We start from the raw sequence: 12434 nt of genomic DNA, 5'->3' as shown, positions 1-12434 counted from the left end.
TTCATAGCGTAGTATAGCGTTAATGTTTCTAATTCGTTTTTTCGTCTGGTGGAACTCCTGTAGAACCATGTCCAGATAAAGTGTCTGGGATGAAAAAGTTGAACGAAAAAAGTTGAGTGAGGAAGAAACTAAGACTTTGATAAATATGTTAAATGCAGAGTTTTGATTAAATGGTTAAAACATTTTAAGTTTGGCAGGGATCCAAGTAGCAACAAACAGCACAGTACCACAGAGACAAAGCAGAAATTATTAAATGAGATTACGGAGAACAAATACATAATCAACAAAGACTGTGTTGAATATGGATATAGTACAGCGGCTGTGAATGTAAGCGTTATTGTGGGGTGAGCCTGCAGACAGACTGATGTTACTGAGGATAAACACAGACCCACTGAGACTGACAGATTACATATTACATACCTACAGCCAGACAGCAGCATCAACCCAGACAGACAAAAAACACATTAAATGGGAACCCTGAAAGAGAAAAGGTTATAACTTTAGTATTTACATTGCTGCTCTCCATCGGAAGTGCCAGTAAGGGAAACAATAAGGAAAGGACTTGTGGTTGAACACAATGAGTACATCCAACTACATTAAACGTAGCCCTAACCAATAGGTGTGTCCTGCCACTGAGACACATAGAGCCAAACACTAAGGCCATGGAGCAGTGGTAGCTGAGCTTTTAACATGAGCAAAGTGGCCACAGCAACTCTGTGCTTGGCCAGACCCACTGTCAGAGGAGGAGGAGAGGGAGAGAGAGAAGGAGGATAGGGAGAGAAGCCTAATAGAGACAGAGCTCCCCACAGTGGCTGATAATATGTTGGTCATAGGATGTCAGCTGTGGATTTGGCGATGCATACAATCAGGTACTATACTGTACACCAAATGAAATAAAAATGCATAGAGTGTATGTTTGAGTGTGTCTGTGGGTCAAAGAGAGAGAGGGAATGAGAGAGAAAGAGAGAGAGAGCTTTATGTAGAGCATTGACTGTTAGATCAAATCAAATCAAATGTATTTATATAGCCCTTCTTACATCAGCTGATATCTCAAAGTGCTGTACAGAAACCCAGCCTAAAACCCCAAACAGCAAGCAATGCAGGTGTAGAAGCACGGTGGCTAGGAAAAACTCCCTAGAAAGGCCAAAACCTAGGAAGAAACCTAGAGAGGAACCAGGCTATGAGGGGTGGCCAGTCCTCTTCTGGCTGTGCCGGGTGGAGATTATAACAGCACATGGCCTAGATGTTCAAATGTTCATAAATGACTAGCATTGTCAAATAATAATAATCATAGTAGTTATCGAAGGGTGCAACAAGTCAGTAACACAAGAGTAAGTGTCAGTTGGCTTTTTTATAGCCGATCTTTGAGAGTATCTCTACCGCTCCTGCTGTCTCTAGAGAGTTGAAAACAGCAGGTCTGGGACAGGTAGCACGTCCGGTGAATAGGTCAGGGTTCCAGCAGGTCTGGGACAACAGGTCTGGGACAGGTAGATGCATCCTCCGCTATCGTAATGTTTGAAACAGTGGAGAAAGGAACTCAGCCAGGCTGCCAACGTACCGGAGAACAAGCACCCACGCGTGGACTATTCAGCCTCTACATCCATCCAGTCCAAATGTATATACCCCCCAGGATGATCCAATGGAAAGCCACACCTTGAATTGCTTGTTGTGCCCCCTGCCTGCTCGGAGAGCGAGCGAGGCACATCGCTGTGGGTGGGTGAGTGTGTCTGTCTGCCAATGTGTCTGTCTGTCTGTCTGTGTTTTAGTGTGTCTGTGTGCACTGTTGTTGTGGCTGGCGCTCCCTCGCCGTAACCATAACCCGAGCTCCTTGAAACGTCCCGCGGCTATGTTCCTCTGCATCACCACGTTGGCCCTCTTTGAGGGATTTGTTCGGCCTAAGCACACCGAGGGAGACTGGGGGCGACGAGGAGCAACCAGCCCCTTTGCCAGCCAGCCAGCTAGTTTTCAACCAGCTAGCCCGCCCCTGTCCTTGTGTGTGAGAGAGGGAGAGAAGGATGGAGGGCGAGCGAGTGATTGAGCGAGTCAGGCCCTGGAGTTGAGCCCTCTCGGCAATCCTGTCCTGAGTCTGGAAATCCAGATACGCTCCCGCTTGCACCTCAGTGTCTGGGACCCCCCCGATTGTGCTCCAGCCCGGTCATCGACAGGAAGGAAGTGTTGTGCTGCCTCAAGAAGTGCCCCACCAGCGGCGTATAGGTGTGCCTGTGTGTGGCGATGTTGTACAGGAGCTGAGCCATCCTCATCTGCATTGCACCACCCGTCTCCCCTATGTACGTCACGCCGCATGGACGGCAGCGGATGCCGTAGACACAGTTGGCCGTGTGGAGGACCATGGCGACGGGAAGCGGGTTGGATGCATGGCCCTCGTCGAGGCGTAGAGGACGTTGAGCAGCTGGCGGAGTGCTCCCCCGGCACCTCCCGCCAGCCGCTCATTAAGAAACCTCAGATAGCTCCGCACCAGGAGATCCCGGAGGTCGGAGTTCTTCATATAGGCAGAGATCCCCCGCGAGCAAGGTGTTGACCGCATCCTGGAAGTCGTCCTGTCGCTTACAGATGCAATGGAAACGCAGCAGCTGGGACTTGGCCATGCCTCTGAAGGTGTGCCATGGGTGGTAGCTGGACAAGGGTTGCATTTAATTACATTTTGAGAGAGAGCGAGAGAGAGAGTAAAAGAAAGAAAGAAAGAACGAAAGAGGATTTGGAAGGAAATAAAGTTGTTATTGTTACATTGGAAGTGAACAGGGATTTTTCCCAGTACGCCTGATGGTCAAATGCTATGTAATTAGGGAGTAGTGTTGCCACAGAGCAACCAGAACAGAACAGAGGAGAGAGAAGAGGAAGCCTGCTGGCTAATCAACTCTCCAATCAGTATGGGGTGGTAATCACCATGAGTCCATGTGAAAATGCTAATCAGATTAATTAAAAATGGATGTCCCAGTCCTGTTTCTCCTGTCATAACAAAAGATAATTAAAGTCCCAGTGCAGTCCCAATTTTTTCCAGTGTTTTATATATATTTCCATACTATGAGGTTGGAATAATACTGTGAAATTGTGATAATGCGCATTAGTGTAAGAGCTGTTTGAAAAGACCGCATGAAATTTCTACCTGTTTTGATGGGATGCAGTTTAGGCCTGCCTGGTGACATCAATTATTTAATCAACCAAAAGAAGGAGTGTTCCAAACCTCTCTACCAATAACAGCTAGTTCCCCTCCCCACTCAGACTACTCCCAGACAGTCCTAGCAAAATTATTGTTTGAGAAATTGCTCATTTTAATTGAAAACAATCACAGTAATGTATTTCATTGTTACCCAGAAATGATTTGATATTGAGATAAAAACGGCTGAATTGGACCTTTAAGAAATAATAATTATATTAAAATCTCTTGTTCGTATCCGCTCTCTCCATCTCTTTCTGTTTCTCCCTGTTTTTCCATCTTTCTCTATCTCTCATTTTCTCCCACTAGAGAATGGATTTGAGTGAATAGATAGATTTTATTGAAAATCAGTGGAATGTTATTTTCTTCTTCTTATATAAATAAGTCCTCCACAGGTTTGATTCAGTATACATGGAGAGTAGTGTTGGTTATTCAAATCAGGAGTTGAGCTGAGCCAAACTACTTCAGGGAGTCTATATTGCCTCTGCAAATATCTAGAAGTTTACACACTGTTTACCTACGGTGTCATTTACACTCGTGAAATCTTTGTAGCTCATTAAGAAATCTTGAATAACTCAACGCAGTGTTGTAAAACATGCATTATCTACTGAAGAAGTCTGCTTCAAGAGCGTATAGGTTGTATATTTTACAGGCATCATTTATCACTCATGTACCTGAATAATTCCCAGCTGGACCACCTCTCATCTCCAGTGCAACCCTTCCCCTTTACTCAACATCTCTGCTCTCCTTCCACTGCAACCTTTCCCCTGGTCATTGTTGCATAGGAGTAATGTACTCTCAAATACATAACCTGATGGGATGAAGGTCAATATATAAAGGTAAAGAAATTATTTAATCACAAGCCTCAACAGGACTGAGTGTTCTCACCTTGTGAAAGGATGAATAGAGGGAGGTTGGCTGGAAGATGAATGGCTGTTTCATTCAGCTTGGCAGAGGCACTGAGCCCAATGGATAAACTGGCCTTCACTTGCCCTTGTACACAGCAAAGCCATGGCCATAGTTCAGAGGGAATTAATGCATGACATACATGACAAATAGGAAAAGGGCTAAGATGGGTTTTATGTCTGCTCCTGGACACAGACCAAGTGAAAGGCTGGGGGAAACCACATAGAAGAAGCATGGCCAATCATGACCATGGAGGCCAGCATGTGTGTACAGGCTTTTGTAACATACCTGATTCAACACTATCCACCTAATACATGGTCTTAAAATTGTCCACGGTTAGTTGAATCAGGTGTGTAAGTGCTGGGGTGTAGAAATGCCTGCATACATTGTGGCACATGCCACAGAGGCTCATGAGAAGGAATGATAATGTTAGCCTGTGCAACATGAAACACAGGCTCATATCTGACAGGTTTTCTTTGTGTGGTCAGGTTTCCAGCTGCAGCAGTCACAGAAGCAGTGTTTTTATAGCACCTGTTCTCATTCTCCTACAGCGTCTCATCGAGGGCTCACAAATCTGCCGGGAGGGGTGGAGAGGTAGAGACACTCTGCTGTGTCTGTCCCCAAAGCTGTCGCTTGTCCCCCCTTGCTCACTACACTGCCAGTTGTTCTGTCATCAGTCATTTTCATAGCCCTCGTAACTGGGGGAGGACGGTGTGTGTGTGTGTCCCTGTCTCCCTCCCTCACTCCTTCCTTTCTTCCTCCTTCTTACCCCCTCCTCTGCTGCCTGTCTTCATGGGAGAGTGATGGGCAAATGGTTTATCGTTGAACTGAGTCGAACATCTCTCAGATTTTTCAAGCTTCCTTGATTCCCACCCTGGGAATTCCAAAATGCACAGTAAAATCTGAATCACCTCTTAACCCTCCCATCTGCCAATCCTCCTCCCAGCCCAACATGTGGATACTTGTGTGTTTTAGCCAGAGGGGAATAGCAAACGGGGGAATAGAATAGGGAAGTCCAACTAGAAATAGGAAAGAAATCAGAGGTTGTTGAGCATATCGACCAGTGCTAATTTTTCAGGACTACAAACAAATTTTCAGAGATTTTGAAGGGATTTTGGATAACTATATATATACACATTGTAAGTATGAGCTTTATACTTTTCTTTTCCTGTATAGAGTAATAGAGAAAACCTTGGGTTGGGACCGTTCCTTTCACATTCCTTTAATTCTGTACTGAACATCAACTGGGTGACCAAAATTGTTTTGCTGCTTTTGTTTGCATTTCTAAGCACAAAGGAATTATGCTTCATTGTAAGTGATTAGTAGTTCATATATCGTGAGTCTGATACAGAACACTGCTCACTGATAAATTGTCAAACATTACAGATTATTGATTGTTTTAAACTATTTTGACATGGGGAATGCTCCTTACTCCCATAGCAAACTGTTGGTTACTCATTTCGGAGTAATACTTGTTATCTATTAATGAATCAATAATCATAATGGATGATCAGTGTCTTCTGAAACATCAGCAGATTCTGTCAGCTGAAGTTAGGGGTTTTCTTTTTCCGTCCCATAATTCATAGCGATACTGTCCGGTTGCTGTTCTGCTTCTGCATTTTTTGGCACAAAAACATCTTTGACTAGACAGGCTTCCTGTCCTCTGTTGCCTCTCTCTCCCCGTCTCTCTCTCTGTATCTCTCTCTATGTCTCTCTCTCCCCCCGTCTTTCTCTCCCTCTCTCTCTCTCTCTCTCTTATTTCTCTGTCTATCTCTCATTTTAGATCAGCTGTTTCCATCCTCCATCTCTCATGTTAGGTCGAATATCAGGCACAGGGGCATGGACAGGAAGTAAGTCAACATCATGTTCTGTTTAAATGTAAACCATTGGAACATCATCATCATCATCAATATCACATTCATCATCAACAACAAACAATTAAGAGTCTATAGGCTTTTTTGTTGTTTCTGTAGGGCCCCCAAGCCCCCAAACGATGAAGTCGTGTCATGGCGACAGTCCCTCAAAAAACTTCTGGAGTGTAAAAGTAAGACAATGTACTCTTCTTTACTCTCTCTCTTTCTCTACTGATACTGTTGATACAGTCCTACCAAAGCAAGTGCAGAGAAGTGGTGCCAGTATAAGTCTGAAGTCCTTGGAATAGGGGGGACAAGCTGGCTGCCATTGTACATATTTTGTCTTGTGTCGATTTAAGTCAGTTCTCCAGCTGTGATTTATGTAATGCAATTAGTGTGAGTAATGTTGGATCACGCAGTTTGTTGTTTCTTCGTGTTCCCAAAAGACTAATAACAATTGGCACAGCTGCACGGATCTTTAAGTAAGCTAAGCATTTTGAGAAGGCTACAGTAGGTTACAGGACACAAAGGACAACTATTCCCATATGACATCTAAAATAATGACTCACTCACATCTAAAACAACTGTAATTTTTTGGGGGCATTGTACATTTAACACCCTTATTCTGTTGTATATTAATTTACTGTAACAGCATTGGAGGTTGCAAAATAACAGTAGAGGACCATTTTAAAATGGAAACCCAGAACATCTGGTGTTGTGCTTGAGCAAACATATTCCTTTAATAAGTCTCTGTCATTTAGGGACTCACTCAAACTAAACCAGTTTGACAACTTCGTGGGCCAGCCTACTCTCTCTCTCTCTGCAGGTCATGGACAGTGGCCATGCTCACATGTGTGTGCCTGCCTATGTGAATGTGAGTGTGATTCTGTCTGTAATTCTAATTTCACACCATTCTCCTTTTTCTGTCTCTACTGTGTAGCAGGGCAGCTGGCCTTCAGAGAGTTCCTGAAGACAGAGTACAGCGAGGAGAACATCTTGTTCTGGCTGGTCTGTGAGGAGTACAAGACCATCACCTCCAACACTGAGATGGCTGAAGCAGCGAAAAGAATCTACACAGAGTTTGTACAGGTCGACGCCCCCAGACAGGTACACAGAGACATCAGATTGAACATATATTTTGCTGTAACTTCATCTTCTTTCTTTCTTTCTTTCTTTCTTTCTTTCTTTCTTTCTTTCTTTCTTTCTTTCTTTCTTTCTTTCTTTCTTTCTTTCTTTCTTTCATTTTCTCTCTCTAGCTCTCTCCCTATAGCTGTCTCTCAGTCTTTCTCTCTATTTCCCCCTTTCTCTGTCCAGCATAATGGTTTCACAAAGACAATGTTTCATTCATTACTCAATTCCAGATAAACATCGACTGTGAGACCAGGCAGGAGATTACAAACAGCATGTCTCAGCCGACCCTAAGCTGTTTCGACAAGGCACAGAGAGTGATATACAAGCTGATGAAAAAGGACAGTTATCCCAGATTCCTGAAATCTGAAATCTATCAGGCTCTTTTAGAACCATCAGACGCCAGCTGAGGTTCCAGGACCAGGTGAAGAATAATACCTGTCTACAACCATCAGGCTGTGGGCTGACAGTGATTCAACTCTCTCTTCTCTAACTACCTGTCCATGTTAGTTCAGCGTGGTTTAACTTTGGGCTGGAGCACAAAACACAGGGCTCATGCTCAGCAGTCTCTCTAATGATAATTCATCATCTAGCTCAGTGGCTCCCAATCGTGTTCTATTATTGTAAGGCGGGATAATCTATCCATATAAAAATGCTACAATTATAGATATGATTAAACATTTTATACTATAAAGACTTTATTTACAGTGTAACGTATTATGTATGTTTTATAACTTGTATTATTTTTTACGAGGTTAGTATTATCCATTGGTTATCCATTGATTGTTACTTTGCACATGAGCTGTAATTATTTATGGTATTTTCCCGCTGTCTATGTAAATTAGGATATGTCAGACTTGCCATTAATGTACAAGACAACATTTCTGTTGATTTGTTCATTTCTGTGTTGTTTCTGTCTATGACAGGAATTCAACAAGCCAACCAATGCAATTTTGTGTGCATGTGTGTGCGTTTGTGTGTGTGCATGTGTAATTGCAATTCAAAAGGCCAAGCCAACACAATCAGTGCAGCATCAACTGAGGTCGTAGTCTCTGTCTCTCAGTCGTACCCTCATGTTGTTCCTCTTTATCTCTCATAACCAGACCAACCCCAAACACTCTGCTCCCTAGGCCACCAGGCCAATGGGCCATCGTTTGAGACATCTCTCTTTCTCCCCCTCTGATTCTCCCTTCTGTTTTCACACATTGTACAACGTGATTTCATGTTGTCTACATTAATCTATTATAGTGCTATGTCTAACACCAGTCCAGGTGTATAGTCTCTCCCCAGCAGGAGTCTATGTACTGTAGAAGCATCAACCACCTTCCCACACTATAACACCCATGACATTCCCCTTTTTGCACACAGACCCCCTGCAAGGATACACACCTGGCGTCTTCCACTAGTAAACGTGGATACATGCAAGTGTAGTATGTACAAACCTGCTCTGGGATACAAGATCATGCTCACTTGAGTTTTACATCAATGTTCTCTCAGTGAGTTACACATGCATGCACGCACCCACACACAAATGGGAACTTTAATTGTTTCTCTGGCCAAATCTACTGCGTGCGTTGCTCGTATACATCACTCTCTGCAGGAGGCTGTATCATGCTGAGAGGAAACAGCAAGGAATACTGAGACTAACACAGCCTGTTAGGTCCTGGACTGTAGTCTTATTACTGTCACTATGTCTTCCTATATAGTCCCCTGACGTTTTCCTCTCTCCAAAAGCTGTGGCAGTTTTTAGTATACTTTTCCATTCATATCAACAAATCTAATCACTGTTCCAGCTGTATATGCACATGGACATCTTTCCAATTGGCCATAATACATTAAAGCCCTGTCTCCACAACGCTGTCTGAATCAGATGTACTGTAATCATTAGCTCTGGGATGGGATGTGGATTTCTGTTTTACAGATGGATGAAAGTAAGTAGAGTTAGGATTATTATGTGGAATAGTGTTGCCTTTCCAGGAACACATTGGGAGAATTTGATTCTGATGCTTCTGCCAAAAGGCAGGAGGTTCAACAATGTGACCAATTTGATTGTTTGTGTGTGTGTGTGTGTGTGTGTGTGTGTGTGTGTGTGTGTGTGTGTGTGTGTGTGTGTGTGTGTGTGTGTTTTTCTGTCTCACTACAGAGGACTGGAAAGTTCTCCAACCAAGACAGCATCTGACATTTGGGATATGAAACTTGAAGACAGTGTTAATAAGACAGTAGGGTGATGAATCTGAGATGATACCTGTAACACAGCATTAAATCAACATAATACTCCACCAGGCAGGGATACAACAGGGATTTAGGTGTCTGCCTCTATGAAACATACTATTACATTCAAATAATCTGTTCCTGTCTTCCTCTGTCTCCTTTTCCTGGAATGACAATACAAATGTGCCTGAACCAATACAAAGATTCTCAAAGCCAAATAAACACAATAATAGGACAGGACATGGTTTGGGCCTAAAGAAAATACAATAACACTGCGTTCTGTATCTGGAAACAAAGAAACATTACTTCAAGTTCCAAGTTTATCGTGAATTCATGTTCGATAGCCTAGCTCAAGTTGGCATTACACAGAAAAACACTTTTCTGTGTTTATTCCTTTAAACCCTGCTTATATAAACAACATAGAGCAGGTAGGGACAGACAACAACATTGTGTGTGAAATCTCACAACATGACTAGAGGCTTCATGCCATCCAAACCACAGATCCCTCTGGATTGGCAGAGGGCTGGGGACATTGGGAAGAAGTATAGTTTTGAAATGCTCTCTACCATCTCTCTCGGTGTGTGTGTGTGCGTGTGTGAAGGACGAACGCCATCCTGCCTATCTGTGAGAAGGCAGCAATCTTATTCCATTCCGTCACTATTCTGATGGACCCCTGTGAGGACTGGGTGCTGAGTTGGGAGGCAGGCAGGGAGGGGAGGGAGGGAGGAAGGTGGCGAGGCCCCAGCAGGTAGGACTACTCTGGGCTGCGGAGGAGGAGGAGATAACTCCATAGGACTTTGTGTCTGGCAAAGTAGCTCACGAGGAAGGGAGATTAGGTGTCTGGGACTCTGCTGAGTCCCACAAATTGTCCCTGGTCCTGACTGGGGAAGGCTTCTTTCACAGCTTAGCTCCTGTAGTACAGCTTCCAGCAACCTAAACCCAAGCTTTAAAGGTTTAGAAATGGGTTTCTTACATTATCTGGGAACGTACCTTATCCCAGGGGTTGGACCAGTTCAGGGAACAGAACAGAAAAATGGAAAATAAAAAACATTTTCAAGGAACATAAACGTTATTTTAAAAGCATGGAAACCTGTTAATACCATTCTTTTACATTCCAGGATTTTTTTTCTAGTCCCACAACAAAACACAAAAAAGCGCCTATATGCAAAGCCTTCAATCACTCACGCAGAAACTTATTCCAGTATCTGCCTGCAAGCTGGCATTTTTTTCCTGTGCGTATTTAGGCTATCTGCCCCTCCCCACTCCGAAGCATAGGCTACTGCACTGATGTTACAAGCTTGATTCAGAAGACAGGGAGAGTGATATTTAATTAGCTTGAGAAGAATGGATTAACTTTTTCCAATGCTAGTTAAGGATACTATAGGTCTAGTTATCACATTTCAAGTTGGATTTATTAACTACAAAAAGGTAAGAAGTGTTTTTAAGCTCAAGCTTGTTAGCTAGCTAGCTCAAAGGACATTCAAAGTTCCTCTATATAAGCCACTCCTCTTAGGACCTAATTCATATAATGCATGGCATACGCCATAGGCTGCACTTGTCTGTCCATCACGCATGTAAACAACTAGCTTGTCTGCTCTATCCGCACTGATTGATGAAGTAATTTAAAAAGCTAAATGTAAAAAAAACGGTTGATTTCACAGGCTAAAAAAAGGAACAGAAAATAACAATATAAACTGTTACTTTTTGCTGGTCGGAACAGTGTAACGAAATGGGGGAAAAATTGTTTCTGTTCAGAACAAAGTGATTGGAAAATCATTTTGGTTCCAACCCCTGCCTTATCCCCAGTTCTTTCTAAACACCCCAGTCTGAACACATGCTTGTGCTCACACACACACCAACCTCACCTCTGATTCCCTCACTGCATATGCTGCTTTGTTACTGATCTGTTTGGATTTACTATGATGAAAGGTTTGCAGGTTTGTTTGGTCAGTGAGTATCTGAGGAAAGTTAGATTAGATTTTTGTCTATTTTTGTGAATCATATGTTCTCCGTTCTTAGCATTACTCTGCTACTGAATGTACAGTACAGTACATCTCTCTGTTTCTTATTAATATCCACTAGATGGCAACAAAGACAACATTGCAAGTGCACGTTTCTGCCCTGTTACAGCAGCAATAATTTATCTTATGTTTTCAGTACAATGATTAAACTAAAGTCAAGTTTCAAAGACAAATTCAACTTCATGACCAAATAAATCATGGAACAACTTAAATTTAGATTTTTGTCTTCGCCTAAACATTGAACAGGGACCTATTGTATCTTTGAATAATGCCATTGCATAAACTTCTTTCACTTATGTGAACAAGTAATTCAAGTCTCTTGCAACTAAGTCAACCAGACACACATGAGGATTTGGACCGTAATGCCTGAGCTGGTTTTTCTCTGAGGGGATTTCAGAAACCACACAATGTGAAACTGTCAGTGACTTCTGCCTGAAGCCCCTGTGTTTCCTTGGATGCCAAGCCGTTTCACTTCCACCTCAGTTCAGAGGAAGTCTGCGAGGGTTTCACTAAATTACTTGCAACACAGACTCCCACCCTGTCCTCAGAGCTGTGGAGAATGGTGCCGCTCATTCCAACACTCTGAAGCCCTGACAATGGGTGCCAGCTCTCTAGCACACAGGTTTTCCCCCTACACACTCACACGCACGTGCACAGGCACACACTTTTAGCTTCTTATTTCCTCATGCACCACTCCCTCTTTTCCAATTTCTAGGTTAGATGCCAGTTATTATCAAATGTTTGCCGCCAACCCATACTTGGAATCAAATTGAATTAAGTTGAACATTAAGAAACCCATGCATGTCCAACTCAATAGACAGGAGTTGTACTGAAACCAAGCCCAACTGGTTTCTGCTTCTGTTGTCTCCAGCTCTGTGAGACAGGATAGCACTCTGTCCTGAAAGGCAAGTTCAGGCAAATTATCTGAGAGATCAGTCCCCTCATTCTCTCAGCTTTCGCTCAGAGCATGGAGGCTGCTTCTCAATAGTCTTAACTTGCCTCCTTTCCTCTTCTCCTTTCCTCTATATGTACTGCCATCTATGAACTGAAAGCAAATTCTTAGCTGACATCCACCATATTGCTTTCACCTCTCCACCAGGTTTCCGATTGCAGGTAAAGGAAAGAAGGAGAACAGGAAGC

At 43.2% G+C, this 12434-nt stretch overlaps 1 protein-coding gene across 3 annotated transcripts; it reads left to right on the top strand.

Moving 5' to 3' along the window:
- Window positions 1–5068: 5068 nt before the first annotated feature.
- LOC106584149 (regulator of G-protein signaling 21) lies at window positions 5069–8928 on the top strand. 3 transcript variants are annotated; one of them, XM_014169068.3, is made up of 5 exons: window positions 5069–5220; window positions 5865–5931; window positions 6055–6125; window positions 6875–7041; window positions 7296–8928. In XM_014169068.3, the coding sequence occupies exons 2-5, from the start codon at window positions 5921–5923 to the stop codon at window positions 7470–7472; spliced, it is 426 nt and encodes a 141-aa protein (XP_014024543.1). In that variant the 5' UTR covers window positions 5069–5220; window positions 5865–5920; the 3' UTR covers window positions 7473–8928. The 3 variants fall into 3 exon arrangements, with proteins under 3 accessions (XP_014024543.1, XP_014024542.1, XP_014024544.1); XM_014169067.3 differs by having other exon boundaries at window positions 6034–6125; XM_014169069.3 differs by lacking the exons at window positions 5865–5931; window positions 6055–6125.
- Window positions 8929–12434: the final 3506 nt, after the last annotated feature.

The sequence above is a fragment of the Salmo salar genome, chromosome 23 (assembly GCF_965601325.2).
Source record: "Salmo salar chromosome 23, fSalSal1, whole genome shotgun sequence".
Classification (NCBI taxonomy): domain Eukaryota; kingdom Metazoa; phylum Chordata; class Actinopteri; order Salmoniformes; family Salmonidae; genus Salmo; species Salmo salar.
The sequence above is the reverse complement of the archived record's forward strand: the minus strand, read 5'-3'. Positions and strand labels throughout refer to the sequence as shown.

What these genes read in the sequence shown, in the direction of transcription:
- LOC106584149 (XM_014169067.3), top strand. An exon ending in AAAACTTCTGGAGTGTAAAA is followed by an intron (nt 6,126 to 6,874) that starts GTAAGACAATGT and finishes TCTACTGTGTAG; the next exon opens with CAGGGCAGCTGGCCTTCAGA. An exon ending in AGGTCGACGCCCCCAGACAG is followed by an intron (nt 7,042 to 7,295) that starts GTACACAGAGAC and finishes ACTCAATTCCAG; the next exon opens with ATAAACATCGACTGTGAGAC.